Source organism: Cervus elaphus, chromosome 1 (assembly GCF_910594005.1).
Source record: "Cervus elaphus chromosome 1, mCerEla1.1, whole genome shotgun sequence".
NCBI classification, from domain to species: Eukaryota; Metazoa; Chordata; class Mammalia; order Artiodactyla; family Cervidae; genus Cervus; species Cervus elaphus.
Window position 1 is genome coordinate 12,329,858 of NC_057815.1, and position 19,156 is coordinate 12,349,013.

The 19,156-nt window shown below is 40.6% G+C and overlaps 1 protein-coding gene across 1 annotated transcript in view; it reads left to right on the top strand.

Moving 5' to 3' along the window:
- Positions 1–19,156, top strand: part of LOC122681675 (poly(A)-specific ribonuclease PARN-like) — a 108,482-nt gene that overhangs the window by 86,052 nt on the left and 3,274 nt on the right. The window contains exons 13-17 of the mRNA XM_043884041.1: positions 1,084–1,161; positions 3,853–3,909; positions 9,441–9,517; positions 10,130–10,244; positions 18,835–18,875. Coding sequence (XP_043739976.1) covers positions 1,084–1,161; positions 3,853–3,909; positions 9,441–9,517; positions 10,130–10,244; positions 18,835–18,875 — 368 coding nt within the window. The remainder of the gene's footprint in view (positions 1–1,083; positions 1,162–3,852; positions 3,910–9,440; positions 9,518–10,129; positions 10,245–18,834; positions 18,876–19,156) is intronic.

A 19,156-nucleotide genomic window follows, 5' to 3' on the forward strand; every position in this document is an offset into this window, starting at 1 on the left:
GCTTCTTGTTACATGGGCCACTAAAATTAGGTTTTAGAATCTGGGGCATAAGCATGCTGTCATCATGTATTCCCAGAGAGCAGTGATAGAACCGAAATGGGTAATGGTGGGCTGATGGTGGGTTCCTTTGATGGAACTATAGAATTTTAGAATTTATTTCATTTCTGTAACAGTTGATATCTGGCTGTCCTTTTTATAATGCAGAGTGAGAACTTTTCCTACCGTGTCTGATAAATGTTGTCCACGTTCCATTGCCAAGAATGTGTTGTCCAAAATGCCTGTTTAGTTTTTAAAGATGGAACTCCACCCTTTGCTTGGTTTTAAGTATGTATGGAATGTTATGATAGGAATAGTAGTAGTGGTGGTCAGACAGATGGAAATGGTGCGGAGACAAAAATATACATGTGAAATAAACTCAGTATTTTGAAAAAAAAAAAAAAGAATTTGGTTCTTGTTCTTAAGTGAGATGTATAATTAAGAGATTATGTATTAAATCTTGCTAGAAGATAAATCTCAAACTTTGACACAGGAGATTTTGTGGTGTTTGATTGATCCAGAATGCAGTGTGAGAAAGAAGATGCTAGTTACCCGACAAGTTACTGGAAAATCCAGGATTTTTCTCTTATGTTAATAAGATACAATACAGAAATTTTTTAAATTGAGGTAGGGTTGACTTACAGTATTAGTTTTAGGTATATAATATAATGATTTAAATTTATATGGGTTACATAGAATTTTTATTTTAAAACCAACTATTTTGAAATCCATGTTCAAGTACAACATCTTAGTGTCCATTATGGAGTGTCTTACTCTCACAGTCTCTTGATATTTATAATTGACTCTGTTGGGGTGAATTAATAAATCATAGGAAAATGTCATGGAAACATGGAGATGAGTTCTAGTTTGTAAAGCAACAACTCAACTTTGGTGGCATTTCAAGATACTTTGAATGTGTTTTTCCCCTGAAAGACTGTGCACTGATAAAAAATTATAACTTCTAATGGTGGCAGAACCTGAATTTCAAGAGGGTGAGGCGGGTCGGGTAGCTTCCAGAAAATTGAATATCTGCCTTATGTCTTTTAGAAAGAGCGATACATTGTTATCAGCAAAGTAGATGAAGAAGAACGCAGAAGAGAGCAGCAGAAACACGCTAAGGAACAGGTGACTGAACTACACTCATTTCCTTTGGGTGAGAAATGCCAAGAGAATTGTAGAGCTTTTGTTAGATTCAATTTAGTGAATCATTTTCTACCATAGAAGAGTTGAATTCATAGCAAAACCTGAAAGAGAATGAGGGTAGGTATTTAGATGTAGCCAGCAAAGTGAGGGTGGCATTGTGGTGGACTGTCTTCACCTCCGTGAAGCCATCTCAGAGCAAGAGTTAGTGGCTATCATTCAGACTTTGTGTCACTGAGCATCTCAGCCCATTAAGTGATCTCACCGTGGCTAAATTCAGGCCCGGTTAACTAGTTTTCCTAAAACAAAGTTGAGACGATATGGGCCTACAGATGCATGCTCATAGTTAACGTTGGAACCTCACTCTAGTTGTCCTCTGGAGAATGGTTTCGAGCAGGAAGACTAGTTAAGCTGAAGAGTAACCAGCTAAGAGACACCAGTGGCCTTAAACAGGAGAAAGTGAAGTGGAAGTGTTAAATGGTCTTTCATGTCCAACTCTTTGCGACCTGATGGACTGTAGCCCACCAGGTTCCTCTGTCCATGGAATTCTCCAGGCAAGAATACTGGAGTGGGTTGCCATGCCCTCCTCTAGAGGGGCTTAGCTTTGAGAACAGGTTTTTTTTTTTTTTTCTTTTAAAAAAAATATTGTCTTAAAAAATTTAATTCTGGTAAAATATGTAACATGAAATTTACCATCTTTGCTATTTTGAAGTGTTCAGTTCTGTACTGTTAAGTACATTCACATTGTCCTACAACCATCACCACCATCCATCTCCAGACTATTTTTATCCTGCAAAATTGAAACGCTATACCCATTAACTAGTAACTTCCCACTCCTCCCATCCCCCAGCCTCTGGTACCCACCGGTCTACCTTCTGTCTGTGAATTTGACTCCTCTCAATGCCTCACATAAGTGGAATTGGATAGTATTTGTCTTTCTGTTACTGGCTTTGTTCATTTAGCGTAATGGCATTTTGGGTTCATCTTTATTGTAGCATGCATCACAATTTCCTTTCTTTTTGAAGTCTGAATAATATTCTATATACCACATTATGTTTGTCCATTTACCTGTTTATGGACTCTTGTGTTGCTTCTGTCTTTCGGTTCTTGTGACTAATGCTGCTCTGAACATGGTTGTCAAGGACTCTCTTGAGTCCTTGCTTTCAATTCTTTGGGGCATATACCCAGGAGTGGAATTGCTGGATCATATGATAATTCTATTTTTAATTTTTTGAGGGACTACCATGCTATTTCCCACGTGACTGTACCACTTTTCATTCCCACCAACAAAGTACAAGTGTTCCAATTTCTCCACAAAACCACCAGTGCTTTTCAGACTCAAGAGTAGTTTAAGGAGGTAAACAATTTCAGTGAGGGTGAAGTGGGAGAGCAGGGGGCTTGCAGGTTCCTGGGAATTAAACTGGACCTAGTGAATTTTTTTTGTTTTAATTTAAATTTTTGACCATGCCACACAGCATGCAGGATCTTAGTTCCCTGACCAGGAGTAGAACCCATGCCCGTTGCAATGGAAGCACAGTCTTAACCCCTGGACCAGGGACATCCCAGGAGAAGAGTCATTAAGTAATTTAGCTGTGAAGAGATAAGGAGAAGGAGAATGGTTCTCTAGAGTTTAGAGTTAAGGAAGGGATTTCAAGATAGGAAAGAAATTGAGTCTGTTTAAGCACCGTCATGAAGAAGACAGGAGAGAAGAAGCTGAGTGGGAATGCGTCTCAGTGTGATGCTATAAAAATTTTGTAAAAATGCATTTGACCAGGAAAAAAGACAGCGGGGTGGTGGGGGGGGGGGCTTCCCTGGGGGCTCAGTTAGTAAAGAATCCTTCTGTAGCGCAGGAGGATCCTTGGGTTGGGACAATCCCCTAGAGAAGAGAATGGCAACCCACTCCTGTATTCAGTATTCTTGCCTGGAGAATTCCATGGACAGAGGAGCCTGGTGGGCTACAGTTCATGGGGTCAAAAAGAGTCTGACACGACTGAGCAACTAAGCACTCACTCAGGAAAAAAAAAAAATCAGAGAATTCTTGATTAACAGATGGTCTGAGTGGTTCTCCTCAGAATGGAATGCAGTATTGATTTGGCCAGCAGGTGGCAGCTTTTAAAAGTCCCTGTTTATAAGACAACTTCTCGTTTAGTCCTTAAGTTGTATCAGACTCTGCAACCCTATGGACTGTAGCCCACCAGGTTCCTCTGTCCATGGGATTACCCAGGCAAGAATACTGGAATGGGTTGCCATTTCTTCCTCTAGGGGATCTTTCTGACCCAGGGATTGAACCCATGTCTCCTGCATTGGCAGATGGATTCTTTACTGCTGAGCCACCAGGAAGCCCCTCAAGGCAGCTTGAGGGATATGGAAATTTCAACAGTTGATTGGAAGTGATGGGTATACCCTAGCACTGTTATCTTAGTAACTAGTGAATAGTTTGCCACTTGCTCAGCCCTCTCTCTGAAACAGAAAAATGGTACATGCAGAAATCATTTCCAACACACTTGTTTGGGGGTGATGGACTCAAAGCAAACAAAAGTCATCTAACTGGATATAAAATTTCAGTCTCTGGTTTTTTTTTTTTTTTTTTTTTTTGCTTAGATTCAATAAAGAACTCATTCAAATAAGGAACATATATATTTCAGTAGTTGGTGTTTTGTTTTGTTTTTAAATTAGGAAGAACTGAATGATGCCGTGGGATTTTCTAGAGTCATTCATGCCATTGCTAATTCGGTAAGTGAAACACACTTTGTAATTAATTTCCTGGACATAACATTTACTGTGAAATGCCAAGTTATCATTGCAAATCCATCATCTGGTCACATTGATGTTAGAATGTTTTCCTGGTCTGGAGGGAGAAGTTAGAACTTCATAAAGATAGCTTGTTGTCATAATGTGCTCAGTGTGACATTGTAATTGCTGAATTACATCCAAACCATTTTTTCAGAAAGCATTTCTATTAAAATGCAGAAGAGGATTATACTGTGATGGCCTTATGTGGCTCCATGAAACTGATATTTATTATTCTCAAAACCAACAAGAAGCAGAATAGCAAACTAAAGAATATGAGGAGAAATAATCCAGTGTTTGAAACCTTGTATTCCTTCATTAAAAGAAATCTAGAGGATAAAAATAATTGTGTTGAATTCTTCCACTTAATTGAATCTTGTATCTTTGTTTTTAAAATAATCTTATTTATTTATTTATTTTGGCTGTGCTGGGTCTTTGTTGCCGTGAGGGCTTTTCTCTAGTTTCAGCGAATAGGGGCTACTCTCTAGTTGCGATGCGCGGGCGTCTCATTGCGGTGACTTCTCTTGTTGTGGAGCACAGGCTCCAGACCACGTGGGCCTCAGTAGACATGGCACATGGGCTCAGTAGTTGTGTCTCCTGGGCTCTAGAGCACAGGCTTGATGGTTGTGGCACACGGGCTTAGTTGCTCCCCAGCATGTGGGATCTTCCCGGGCCAGGGATTGAACCTGTGTCTCCTGTATTGGCAGGCAGATTCTTTACCACTACCCCAGAGAAGCCCTGAATTAATTATATCTTGATAACATTTGATGCATTTAAAAAATGTGTCAACTGTTTATGTAAATGTGCTGGAGGATTCTGTGATAGATATAGTAGATATTTTCCCTTGTTTCTTACATCCTTTAAGAAAAGAAGCACACCCATCTTGCAGAGAGAAACTGGGTCTTGCTGCTGGTTGTTCTGTTGAGTTACCCATCCAAGTCACACTGCTTGCCTGATGCTAAACTTCCTGGAGTCCGAGACTTCCTTGTCCTTGAGTAGCTGGCCTAGGGAGAAGGATTTGTCTCCCTGGAGGAGTCATCTTGTCCCTTAAATGCTGAGCCCTGCATCGGGGAAGCTTGAGGGCAGTGCTTCAGGAGTCCGTGGTTGTCTCAACAGTAGGTGCAGCCTTGTCACACAGGAGCACTTTTGGGGAGGCAGCCACTGGCCCTGGGAAGGGGTAAACAGAACTTAGACCTTGAGAGAGAGAAGGGCTGGCTCCTCAGGAGCTCTTTCAAGTAAATGATATTACTGGAACAGAATAGAACCAGGGATGAGCCTGGAGAAAAACAAAGGTGTGGGTCTCTTGAGAAGTAGCCAAAAAGCTAGTTTAGAACTCAACATTTCAAAAAACTAAGATCATGGCATCTGGTCCCATCACTTCATGGCAAATAGATGGGGAAACAATGGAAACAATGACAGACTTTTTCTTGGGCTCCAAAATCACTACAGGTGGTGACTGCAGCCATGAAATTAAAAGACACTTGCTCCTTGAAAGAAATGCTGTGACAAACCTAGATAGCGTATTAAAAAGCAGAGACATCACTTTGCCAACAAAGATCCATATAGTCAAAGTTACGGTTTTTCTAGTAGTCATGTATGGATGTGAGAGTTGGACCGTAAAAAATGCTGAGCACTGAAGAATTGATGCTTTTGAACTGTGGTGTTGGAGAGAAGACTCTTGTGAGTGCCTTGGACTGCAAGGAGATCAAAGCAGTCAGTCCTAAACTAAAGGAAATCAGTCCTGAATATTCAGGGTCTGAAAAGACCCTGATGCTGGGAAAGATTTAAGGCAGAAGGAGAAGAGGGTGACAGAGGATGAGATGGTCAGATGGCATCACTGATTCAATGGACATTAACTTGGGTAAACTCCACAAGATGGTGGGGGACAGGGAAGCCTGATGTGCTGCAGTCCAAAGAGTCAGGATATGACTGATCAACAGCAACAAGATTGTGTGTATCCAGAGAAGCAGAGAGGGCTTCCCTGGTGGCTCAGTGGTGAAGAATCTGCCTGTAATGCAAAAGTCTTGGGTTTGATCCCTGGATTAGAAAGATCTCTTGGAGAAGGGAATGGCAACCCACTCCAGTATTCTTGCCTGGTATATTCCATGGACAGAGGAGCCTGGTGGGCTACAGTCTATGAGGCCACAAAGAGTTGGACATGACCGAGAGGCACACACACCCACACAGAAGTAGAGGGGAGTTTCTGGTTGTGTTTGCTTACATTATACACACTTAACCAGCCGTTTTCAGAGCAGTGGTGGATTGACTGAAGCTGTCCCTGAAACAGATGTGGGGCAGCAGTTGGCTTTGAGCTCCCATAACCAGCATGATGGTTTAGGGGGCTTTTCCAAGATGGGGGCATTTGTTTGCCTTGTACAAACAATTCAGATCCTTGAGCCAGCTGTGCCTCTATTTTTCCTCTCTGTGGTCCCTCTTCTGCAGAGTGATTCATGGCAAGTTGTGGACCATTCGTAGTGCGTGTCACAGAGCATACCGTGATAAAAATTTAGCCCTGTTTATTAGTGATCCAGACATTTAAAATTTAAGTCACATACTTTACAACTACTAACATAGTTGAGCTCTGTATAGCCAGTGAACAAGTAAACACTCTGTATTAGACCAGATTCTTTCCCCGTCATTCTTAGTAAGGAATCTGTTTTCTCTAGTTTTAAAAAAAATTCGTATTAATTTTTCACCCACAGAAAAACTGGTAGAGGATTTCTATACGCCCGTCACCTGGCGACACCTGATGTTACTGTCTTGTATAACCACACAGTTGCAAAACCATGAAATTAGCCTTGGTACAATATTATGAGCTAACTTGAATTTAACCTGTTTTTCCTCTAAGTCCTTTTTCTATTGATGGTTCTATCTAGGATCCCACATTGAGTTTACTTGTTATTTCTCCTTACTCTTCTGCAGTCTGTAGTTTACTTTGTCTTTTATAACCTTGATGTTTTTAAAGAGTATTGATTGATTGTAATTGTGTCAGGTGTCCCTTGGTTTGGATTTGTTTGATCTTTTCTCACGTAGGATTGAAGACACAGTTTTGGCAGGCAGACCACAGAAATGATGGTTCATGACGTTGACCCCCATCACTCAGTTCAGGTGGTGTCTGCTGGGTCTATGCACTGTAGAGTTACTGTTTTCCCTTTTGTAGTTAATAAATATATTGGGGGCGATATTTTGAGATGCTGAAAACCCTGTTTTTTCTTGAGCTTTTGCCAGTGACAGCATCTGTCGGTGGATCTTGCCTGCAGCCGTCATTACTGTGGTATTCTAGTGGCGAGTTTGTGTTTCCCTCTTTCTCCATTTGTTTCTGGAAATCTTCTAGAAGAGCCGCCCCTGCTCCCCTTCTGTTAATCCTTTTTTTTTTTTTTTTTTTTGGACTCAGAGAAACTTATTTCATTCTACATATCTTTAAACAATTTGTTTATTTGGCTGCAGCAGGTCTTAGTTGCAGCGTGCAGGCTCTCTAGTTGTGGCACACAGGCTTAGTAGTTGGGGCTTGCGGGATGAGTTGCTCCAAGGCATGTAGGATCTTAGTTCCCTGATTAGAGATCGAACTGACATCCCCTGCAGTAGAAGGTGGATCCTTAACCACTTGACCACCAGGGAAGTCCCCATTGTATAGATTTATCTCTTAATTTAAAAACATTATTTATTTATTTATTTGTTTCTGGCTGTGCTGTCTTCATTGCCGCCTGTGGGCTTTAGTTGCAGTGGAGCAGGGGCTACTTTTCTCTGGTTGCGGTGCACGGCTTCCCGGTGCAGTGGCTTCTCTTGTTGTGGAGCATGGGCCCTAGAGATGCAGGCTTCTGACGCTGTGGCACACGGGGTAGCTGCCCCATAGCCTGTGGGGTCTTCCTGGACCAGCGATCGAACCGTGTCCCCTGCATTGACAGGTGGATTCCTAAGTCCTGGACCATGAGGGAGGTCCCTCTACAGATTTTAATCTAGTGTTCTTATCATTTATTTTGTTGCTCGGATGGTACCACATGGGCCATTGGTGCTTCTTCAGGCTGGCTCGCCTGTAACAAGCCCCTTCCTTTTCTGAGCACCTCCTTACTTTCTGACGTCACAAGATATTCCACACTCATCTTGTATCTTCCTTTCCTCAGCTCTAGAATCAATGACTTCTCCAAGGAGCCCGGGTTCCTTTTAGAAACCAAGTTCTGGTGCTGGGCTGCTGTGGTGTTACTACTACTAGTTCCCCTCCCTGCACAGAGCTGAGAATGATACATGTGTGTGGCCACGCATGTTTACACACGTTGATATTTCCGTGTCTGACTTACATGCATATTTTAAAAAATGAATTTATACTGATACACGACAGATTCTAGTCCAGTACCACAGGGTTTACTTTTAACCTACTCTCTCTTCTTTGTAACTTTTTTCCCTCCAACACTGGGAATTGCAGTTCTTGTTATCTGCTGTGTTGATGTTACTTCTGTTCTTCCCAGCCACCTTCAGTATGGTCGAGGGCTTCATTTATAATACGGTTAGGTTTATCTTTTAGGGCTTCCATTTTGGGTTTCTTCCTTCTCTGTGGTTTCGATCAATACTTGGTATCTTAGCACTGTGTAGATATTCAGAATGAGAGGATAGCTCATCTGTTGGATTTGGGAGATTTTGTATAGAATTATTTATTTCAGAGGATTATGCTTACCTTTGTGAGTCAAGGAGTATTGCTCTGAAGGTCCACTGGGACATAGAGAAAAGCTCCAGATGCTTTATGTTAAAAATGCTGTCACCTGGCTAGCTAAATCTAAATTGATGTTCCATTTTTGCAGTTTAATTTTTATCAAAATGGACTAATTTATTGCACATATATTGTACCTCGTTGGTTGAAGAGCAGTGAATTTCATTGGAAACAATATTTCGAAACAAGCCCTGTGGAATTTGGCATACATGATGAAGGAAATGGAAACATTCTATTTAATAAAGTTACTTATTTTTTACCTTCTAGCATTGTTATAAGTGTGTCTTTTGAAAATAAGTGAGTTGTTTTGAAGAATACATTTCTGAAATAGATATTTGGAGTTTGTTCACAAATTATTTGACAGTTCAAGGTATCTAGCATTTTCAGTTACATTTTTGAGCTCTTTAATAAAAATTTTGCTACTTCTGATTCTTGTGTTAGTAAAAATTTTACTACTTCTGATTCTTTTGGGTAGAAAATGAATAAAATCAGAGAAAAAGATCAATGAAATCAAAGTCATTTGGAGCTTTTACTTTGCATTCTGGATTTTACACCAGAAGAGGAATGAAGCCAGCCCAAATTTCTTTATTTGCATATCTTTATACATTTTTTTTCCCCTTAGTGTCAAAAAGTAAGTTTAGTACAAAATCCTCATGGAACCAAGCCATACATTTCAAGATACTTAGCATTTTCTGTTTTTTTGAGCTCTTCAATAAAAAGCCCTGATAAAATTTTGCACCAAGGAGTCTTTCCTAACCTTGACTTTTTTCAGGGGAAGCTTGTCATTGGACACAACATGCTCTTGGATGTCATGCACACGTTCATCAGTTCTACTGCCCTCTGCCCGCGGTGAGTGACCTGTCAGCCTGTGTTAAAAATTCTCATCTTCAATACTGAGAAAGTGTTCTTTGTGGGGTGCCGTTCCCTTGTCTGCACCTGTCCCCGAGGGACAGTCTCCTGCACTTGGTTGAATGTTTTTGAAGAGATTTTAAAGGATCTTCGGACATCTGCCATTGCTGGAGCGAGGTTAAACATTTGTTTCGTCTTGATGCCGGAGGTTTGTTTGCTCAGTTAGTGCTGAGCAGGGGTTGCTGAGCCGCAGATGTGGTCTCCGGGTTTGATACTGCTAACGTGAGCCACAGCAGGGCGCTGAAGCAGGGGTGGCTGGGGTAGGGGTGGGGGGCGGGGGTGGGTGGTGGTGCTAGAGGTCTGTAGACTGGGTCAGGTTGTGTAAAAGTCTTGGTTGCTTCTTGCAAGGTAACCCTTAGATTCTCTGTGGACCGTGGTGTTTTGGGACTCTTGGAGCCGTGCGGTCTCAGGGCATCAAAGCACAGAGTCCGGGAGAAGGGCTTCTCTCTGTCTCCTCCTCTTCGCTCCCTGACTGCCTAGGGCCTCATCTTACTGCTGCTCATCACTGCAGTGCCTTGCCTTCATTTACTCCCCCTGTTTTCTGTCCTTCAGTGACCTCACCCGCCTTCTAGAACTTCAGTTGGAGACACCGACATCTTCCTCTCCAGCTGGCATCTCTCCTCAGATCCGGTCACAGTTTACGCTGACCCCGCACGTCTCTACCTGGGTAGCTTTCAGAATGAGTGGGGTTTAAAATTCATGTGTCGCAAACAGGGTGTGCAACTTAACGTAACCTTTCTCTCCTTCTGTCTCCAAACCCGTTCTTCCTCCTGATTGCTTTACTGTAAATGATACCCAGTCACCAACATGGTTTTTAACATCCATTTTGGCTCTCCCTCTGTCCCCCAGATCTGGCCAGTTAGAAAATCCTGGCAGTTTTGTCTCCAGGCTGTCTCTCACATCTGGATTCTTTCCATTTCAAGTAGCAAGTAGCCTTATTCCTCATCTGAAGATGGCAAACTCCAGGCAGGATTCCCTGCCTCACTTTAACCTTCAGCCCATCCTTTAAACAGAGGTTGGCAAACTTTTTCTATAAAGGGTCAGATAGTCAAATATTTGGGGCTTTCCGGGCTGCCTAGTCTTTGTCAGGACTCTTAAGATGGTCATTGTCACCTGAAAACTGCTGTAGAATGCAGTGTGTCAACAAATGGGTATGACTTTGTCCCAGAAAAATTTTATTTAAAAATAGGTGATAGGCCAGATTTGGCCTGCAGACCGTGGTTTCCAGCCTCTGCTTTAAACTATCATACCGCCAGATTTTTTTTTTAATTGGAAGATAATTGCTTTTCAATATTGTGTTGGTTTCTGCCATACAACAACTCGAATCAGCTATAATTATATATATATCCCCTCCCTCTTGAGCTCTCTTCCCTCCCCCGACCCTATCCCTCTAGGTCATCACAGAGCACCAGGCTGGGCTCCCTGTGTTACACAGCAGCTTCCCACTAGCTAGCTGTTTTGCGCATGGTGGTGTATATATGTCAGCGCTACCCAATTCATCCTACCCTCTGCTTCCCCCGCCCTGTCCGCAAGTCCATTCTCTACTGCTGTGTCTGCGTATACCACCAGATTCACCTTTTATGGCTTCTGGATTGGATGATACCTACTTTAGAGTTCAGTGTCGTTTATACATCTGCAAAGCCTCAGTTACTTCACGTTTCTCACAATGCGTCGTTCCTTCAGCATCTTGATTACTTTTCTTTGGAAAATTCCAACACTGAGTACCGCAGGTCTATTGGGAAGCCTGTTCCTATTTCTGCAGCCTTAAGATTGTCGTTGCTTTTCATAAAAACTGCATCACCCTCAGGGACTCAAAGGCATCATAGTTGTGAGCCTCAAAACAAACATGATGGGTGTGAATTTGCATTGTGTAAATCTAAAGGGCTAATGTTAATTTCAGAGCTGTCACTCCTTATTGACTGAATAGTAGTAGCCTTTCTCACTGCTTTTTGACCTTCAGAGCAGTGAAGTTATCTGTAAGGAAAGTGTATTTAATGCTGTGTTTATAGGTGTTTCAGACACCAAACAGAGCTTGGCTTGTAACAGGCATTAAGTACTGATTTAACAAATGAGTGTCTTCCAACTGTGTCAGCTTTGTAATCTCCTGATGTATGGCTCTGCCCACATCACTGACCCTGAGTTAAATTCTGAGTTAATCCCATGTTCTTTGTTTTTCTATACAGTTGATTCTTTTTAGCCTGGCATTATCAAGCCTTCTGTGATCTGGCCCAACCTTCTTGTGTAGTCTGGACCCGTTTTTGTCCTTCCTCCCAGCCAGACTGGCTCATTTTTCAACCCCCAGAAAACGTGTGCTTTTGCATGTCTGTAATTTTTGGTATATGAAATCCTTCAACTTGAATTTCCTCTGGCTTTTCTCAGTGTTTGCTATTTACGGCTTTACCCATCTTACCCAGGTCCAGTGTGTGCCTCTTTGGGTGTACACCTTTTCCCTGCTTGCTGCCTTGCCCAAGAGTGATCTTTCCTTTCTCTGAACTGCCAGAGAACCGTGTACCTCTTCTGTTGCATAAATGTTGCCTTTACATCTTATTCCACTTTTCTCTCTAAGTGATTCCCTCCTTGGACAGGGAGTGTGACCTTTTTATTATCTGTGTCTAAATGCCTAGCATAGCCTTTGTATGTAAGGACTAAATAAATGTTATCTTGCATGTAGCTAGTTTTCAATCAAATTCTACTGGAAAGAGAATATGACTTATTGCAAAGTAGAAGGTGGGTTAGGGTAAGTGGTTTTTTTTTTTTTTTAAATCTGGTTACATGCTTTATTTTTTTATTTTTTTTAATTTTTTTATTAGTTGGAGGCTAATTACTTCACAACATTTCAGTGGGTTTTGTCATACATTGATATGAATCAGCCATAGATTTACACTTATTCCCCATCCCGATCCCCCCTCCCACCTCCCTCTTCACCCGACTCCTCTGGGTCTTCCCAGTGCACCAGGCCCGAGCACTTGTCTCATGCATCCCACCTGGGCTGGTGATCTGTTTCACCATAGATAGTATACATGCTGTTCTTTTGAAACATCCCACCCTCACATTCTCCCACAGAGTTCAAAAGTCTGTTCTGTATTTCTGTGTCTCTTTTTCTGTTTTGCATATAGGGTTATCATTACCATCTTTCTAAATTCCATATATATGTGTTAGTATGCTGTAATGTTCTTTATCTTTCTGGCTTACTTCACTCTGTATAATGGGCTCCAGTTTCATCCATCTCATTAGGACTGATTCAAATGAATTCTTTTTGACAGCTGAGTAATATTCCATGGTGTATATGTACCACAGCTTCCTTATCCATTCATCTGCTGATGGGCATCTAGGTTGCTTCCATGTCCTGGCTATTATAAACAGTGCTGCAATGAACATTGGGGTGCACGTGTCTCTTTCAGATCTGGTTTCCTCAGTGTGTATGCCCAAAAGTGGGATTGCTGGGTCATATGGCAGTTCTATTTCCAGTTTTTTAAGGAATCTCCACACTGTTTTCCATAGTGGCTGTACTAGTTTGCATTCCCACCAACAGTGTAAGAGGGTTCCCTTTTCTCCACACCCTCTCCAGCATTTATTGCTTGTAGTCTTTTGGATAGCAGCCATCCTGACTGGCGTGTAATGGTACCTCATTGTGGTTTTGATTTGCATTTCTCTAATAATGAGTGATGTTGAGCACCTTTTCATGTGTTTGTTAGCCATCTGTATGTCTTCTTTGGAGAAATGTCTGTTTAGTTCTTTGGCCCATTTTTTGATTGGGTCATTTATTTTTCTGGAATTGAGCTTCAGGAGTTGCTTGTATATTTTTGAGATTAATCCTTTGTCTGTTTCTTCATTTGCTATTATTTTCTCCCAATCTGACGGCTGTCTTTTCACCTTACTTATAGTTTCCTTTGTAGTGCAAAAGCTTTTAAGTTTCATTAGATCCCATTTGTTTAGTTTTGCTTTTATTTCCAATATTCTGGGAGGTGGGTCATAGAGGATCTTGCTGTGATTTATGTCAGAGAGTGTTTTGCCTATGTTCTCCTCTAGGAGTTTTATAGTTTCTGGTCTTACATTTAGATCTTTAATCCATTTTGAGTTTATTTTTGTGTATGGTGTTAGAAAGTGTTCTAGTTTCATTCTTTTACAAGTGGTTGACCAGTTTTCCCAGCACCACTTGTTAAAGAGGTTGTCTTTTTTCCATTGTATATCCTTGCCTCCTTTGTCAAAGATAAGGTGTCCATAGGTTCGTGGATTTATCTCTGGGCTTTCTATTCTGTTCCATTGATCTATATTTCTGTCTTTGTGCCAGTACCATACTGTCTTGATGACTGTGGCTTTGTAGTAGAGTCTGAAGTCAGGCAGGTTGATTCCTCCAGTTCCATTCTTCTTTCTCAAGATTACTTTGGCTATTCGAGGTTTTTTGTATTTCCATACAAATTGTGAAATTCTTTGGTCTAGTTCTGTGAAAAATACCGTTGGTAGCTTGATAGGGATTGCATTGAATCTATAGATTGCTTTGGGTAGAATAGCCATTTTGACAATATTGATTCTTCCAATCCATGAACACGGTATGTTTCTCCATCTGTTTGTGTCCTCTTTGATTTCTTTCATCAGTGTTTTATAGTTTTCTATGTATAGGTCTTTTGTTTCTTTAGGTAGATATACTCCTAAGTATTTTATTCTTTTTGTTGCAATGGTGAATGGTATTGTTTCCTTAATTTCTCTTTCTGTTTTTTCATTGTTAGTATATAGGAATGCAAGGGATTTCTGTGTGTTAATTTTATATCCTGCAACTTTACTATATTCATTGATTAGTTCTAGTAATTTTCTGGTAGAGTCTTTAGGGTTTTCTATGTAGAGGATCATGTCATCTGCAAACAGTGAGAGTTTCACTTCTTCTTTTCCTATCTGGATTCCTTTTACTTCTTTTTCTGCTCTGATTGCTGTGGCCAAAACTTCCAACACTATGTTGAACAGTAGTGGTGACAGTGGGCACCCTTGTCTTGTTCCTGATTTCAGGGGGAATGCTTTCAATTTTTCACCATTGAGGGTGATGCTTGCTGTGGGTTTGTCATATATGGCTTTTATAATGTTGAGGTATGTTCCTTCTATTCCTGCTTTTTGGAGAGTTTTAATCATAAATGAGTGTTGAATTTTGTCAAAGGCTTTCTCTGCATCTATTGAGATAATCATATGGTTTTTATCTTTCAATTTGTTAATGTGGTGTATTACGTTGATTGATTTGCGGATATTGAAGAATCCTTGCATTCCTGGGATAAAGCCCACTTGGTCGTGGTGTATGATTTTTTTAATATGTTGTTGGATTCTGTTTGCTAGAATTTTGTTAAGGATTTTTGCATCTATGTTCATCAGTGATATTGGCCTGTAGTTTTCTTTTTTTGTGGCATCTTTGTCTGGTTTTGGAATTAGGGTGATGGTGGCCTCATAGAATGAGTTTGGAAGTTTACCTTCTTCTGCAATTTTCTGGAAGAGTTTGAGTAAGGTAGGTGTTAGCTCTTCTCTAAATTTTTGGTAGAATTCAGCTGTGAAGCCATCTGGTCCTGGGCTTTTGTTTGCTGGAAGATTTTTGATTACACTTTCGATTTCCTTGCCTGTGATGGGTCTGTTAAGATCTTCTATTTCTTCCTGGTTCAGTTTTGGAAAGTTATACTTTTCTAAGAATTTGTCCATTTCATCCAAGTTGTCCATTTTATTGGCATAGAGCTGCTGGTAGTAGTCTCTTATGATCCTTTGTATTTCAGTGTTGTCTGTTGTGATCTCTCCATTTTCATTTCTAATTTTGTTAATTTGGTTCTTCTCTCTTTGCTTCTTAATGAGTCTTGCTAATGGTTTGTCAATTTTGTTTATTTTTTCAAAAAACCAGCTTTTAGCTTTGTTGATTTTTGCTATGGTCTCTTTAGTTTCTTTTGCATTTATTTCTGCCCTGATTTTTAAGATTTCTTTCCTTCTGCTAACCCTGGGGTTCTTCATTTCTTCCTTCTCTAATTGCTTTAGGTGTAGAGTTAGGTTATTTATTTGGCTTTTTTCTTGTTTCTTGATGTAAGCCTGTAATGCTATGAACTTTCCCCTTAGCACTGCTTTTACAGTGTCCCATAGGTTTTGGGTTGTTGTGTTTTCATTTTCATTCATTTCTATACATATTTTGATTTCTTTTTTGATTTCTTCTATGATTTGTTGGTTATTCAGAAGTGTGTTATTTAGCCTCCATGTGTTTGAATTTTTAACAATTTTTTTCCTGTAATTGAGATCTAATCTTACTGCACTGTGGTCAGAAAAGATGACTGGAATGATTTCAATTTTTTTGAATTTTCCAAGACCAGATTTATGGCCCAGGATGTGATCTATTCTGGAGAAGGTTCCGTGTGCACTTGAGAAAAAGGTGAAGTTGATTGTTTTGGGGTGAAATGTCCTATAGATATCAAATAGGTCTAGCTGGTCCATTGTGTCATTTAAAGTTTGTGTTTCCTTGTTAATTTTCTGTGTAGTTGATCTATCCATAGTTGTGAGTGGGGTATTAAAGTCTCCCACTATTATTGTGTTACTATTAATTTCCTCTTTCATACTTGTTAGTGTTTGCCGTACATATTGCGGTGCTCCTATGTTGGGTGCATATATATTTATAATTGTTATATCTTCTTCTTGGATTGATCCTTTGATCATTATGTAGTGTCCTTCTTTGTCTCTTTTCACAGCTTTTATTTGAAAGTCTATTTTATCTGATATGAGTATTGCGACTCCTGCTTTCTTTTGGTCTCCGTTTGCATGAAATATTTTTTTCCAGCCCTTCACTTTCAGTCTGTATGTGTCTCTTGTTTTGAGGTGGGTCTCTTGTAGACAGCATATATAGGGGTCTTGTTTTTGTATCCATTCAGCCAATCTTTGTCTTTTGGTTGGGGCATTCAACCCATTTACATTTAAGGTAATTATTGATAGGTGTGGTCCCGTTGCCATTTACTTTGTTGTTTTGGGTTCACGTTTATACAACCTTTCTGCATTTCCTGTCTAGAGAAGATCCTTTAGCATTTGTTGAAGAGCTGGTTTGGTAGTGCTGAATTCTCTCAGCTTTTGCTTATCTGTAAAGCTTTTGAGTTCTCCTTCATATCTGAATGAGATCCTTGCTGGATACAGTAATCTAGGTTGTAGGTTATTCTCTTTCATTACTTTCAGGACGTCCTGCCATTCCCTTCTGGCCTGGAGGGTTTCTATTGATAGATCAGCTGTTATCCTTATGGGAATCCCTTTGTGTGTTATTTGTTGTTTTTCCCTTGCTGCTTTTAATATTTGTTCTTTGTGTTTGATCTTTGTTAGTTTGATTAATATGTGTCTTGGGGTGTTTCGCCTTGGGTTTATCCTGTTTGGAACTCTCTGGGTTTCTTGGACTTGGGTGGCTATTTCCTTCCCCATTTTAGGGAAGTTTTCAGCTATTATCTCCTCGAGTATTTTCTCATGGCCTTTCTTTTTGTCTTCTTCTTCTGGAACTCCTATGATTCGAATGTTGGGGCGTTTCACATTGTCCCAGAGGTCCCTGAGGTTGTCCTCATTTCTTTTGATCCTTTTTTCTTTTTTCCTCTCTGCTTCATTTATTTCCACCATTTTATCTTCTATCTCACTTATCCTATCTTCTGCCTCCGTTATTCTACTCTTGGTTCCCTCCAAAGTGTTTTTGATCTCATTCATTGCATTATTCATTTTTAATTGACTCTTTTTTATTTCTTCTAGGTCTTTATTAAACAATTCTTGTATCTTTTCAATCTTTGTTTCCAGGCTATTTATCTGTAACTCCATTTTGTTTTCAAGATTTGGGATCATTTTTATTATCATTATTCTAAATTCTTTTTCAGGTAGATTCCCTATCTCCTCCTCTTTTGTTTGACTTGGTGGGCATTTTTCTTGTTCCTTTACCTGTTGGGTATTTCTTTGCCTTTTCATCTTGTTTAGATTGCTGTGTCTGGAGTGGACTTTCTGTATTCTGGAGGTCTGTGGTTCCTTTTTATTGTGGAGGATTTACCCAGTGGGTGGGGTTGGACGTTTGGCTTGTCAAGGTTTCCTGGTTAGGGAAGCTTGCGTCAGTGTACTGGTGCGTGGAACTTGATTTCTTCTCTTTGGAGAGCAATGGAGTGCCCAGTAATGAGTTTTGAGTTGGGTCTATGTGTTAGGTGTGACCTTGGGTAGCCTGTATGTTGACATTCAGGGCTATGTTCCTGTGTTGCTGGAGAATTTGCGTGGTATGTCTTGCTCTAAAACTTATTGGCTCTTGGGTGGTGGTTGGTTTCAGTGTAGGTATGGAGGCTTTTGGACGGTCACTTATCACTTAAAGTTCCATGTAGTCAGGAGTTTTCTGGTGTTCTCAGGTTTTGGGCTTAAGTTTCCTGCCTCTGGATTTCAGTTTTATTCTTCCTGTAGTCTCAGGACTTCTCCAACTATACAGCTCTGATAATTAAACTTCTAGGTTAATGGCGAAAAGATTCTCCCCCGTTAGGGACACCCAGAGAGGTTCACAGAGTTACATGAACAGGAGAAAAGGGAGGAGGGAGATAGAGATGAGTAGGAGGAGAAAAAGGGGGACTCAAGAGGAGAGAGACAGATCTACGCAGCTGTCTGTTCCCAGAGTGTTCTCGTATCTCAGACACCTACAAGGATTCACAGAATTGGATGGGGAAGAGAAGGGGAAAAGAGGAAATAGAGGTGTTCTGAGGTAGAAAACAGAGAGTCAAGATTGGGAGGGAATAATCTTCGGTTTAAAGATAGGGCTTCTCTTTTTTTTTTTTTTTTGTAAGGTTATAGTGTAGTGAAGATGAAAATGAAGAGTAGTAGAGGAGTACTAGAGGACTTTAAAAGAAATAAGAGAAAAAGAAAAATAGAAAATAGAAGAGAAAAAGGAAAGAAAAAAAAAGAAGAAAAAGGAGAAAAAAAAAGAAAGAAAAAAAAAGAAAAAGAAAAAAAAAAAAAAGAAAGAAAAAAAAAAATTTTTTTTTCCCCTAATTAAAAAAATCGTAAAAATCTATGAAAATGAAAGTTAAGGAGTAATGGGGGAGTAATAGGGAATTTTAAAGGAAAATAAAAGAGAAAAAATAAAAAAGAAAAATATAAAAAGAAAAAAAATTTTTTTTTTTTCCTTACTTAGAAAAAATAGAAAAATAAAAAAAAAAGTAAAAATATGTCTAGGAATTTCTCTGGAGCTGTTGCGGTCAGTGTGGGTTCGGCTCAGTTTCAGATAGCTCCTCGTTCCAGCTTGCACTTCTCGATATCTACAGGGCCCTTCCGGTGAAGTCGGTGTTTTCTTCAGGGATTTTAATCTGTTGCACCAGTCCCTTCTGAAGCGGTTCCCTTTGTTTATTTGGCTTCTGTTTGCCGGTCTCTTCAGAGGCTCATTTCCGCCCTGACACAGGCGGCCGGAGGCGGACTCTTATTCAGGTAGCTAGTTCCGTTGCGCTGCTGGGAGGGGCTGACGCTGTGGGGCGGGGCTGGCGCTGCGGGGCGGGGCTGACGCTGCGGGGAGGGGCTGGCCCTGCGGGGGCGGGGCTGACGCTGCGGGGAGGGGCTGGCCCTGCCGGAAGGGGCTGACGCTGCTTTCTC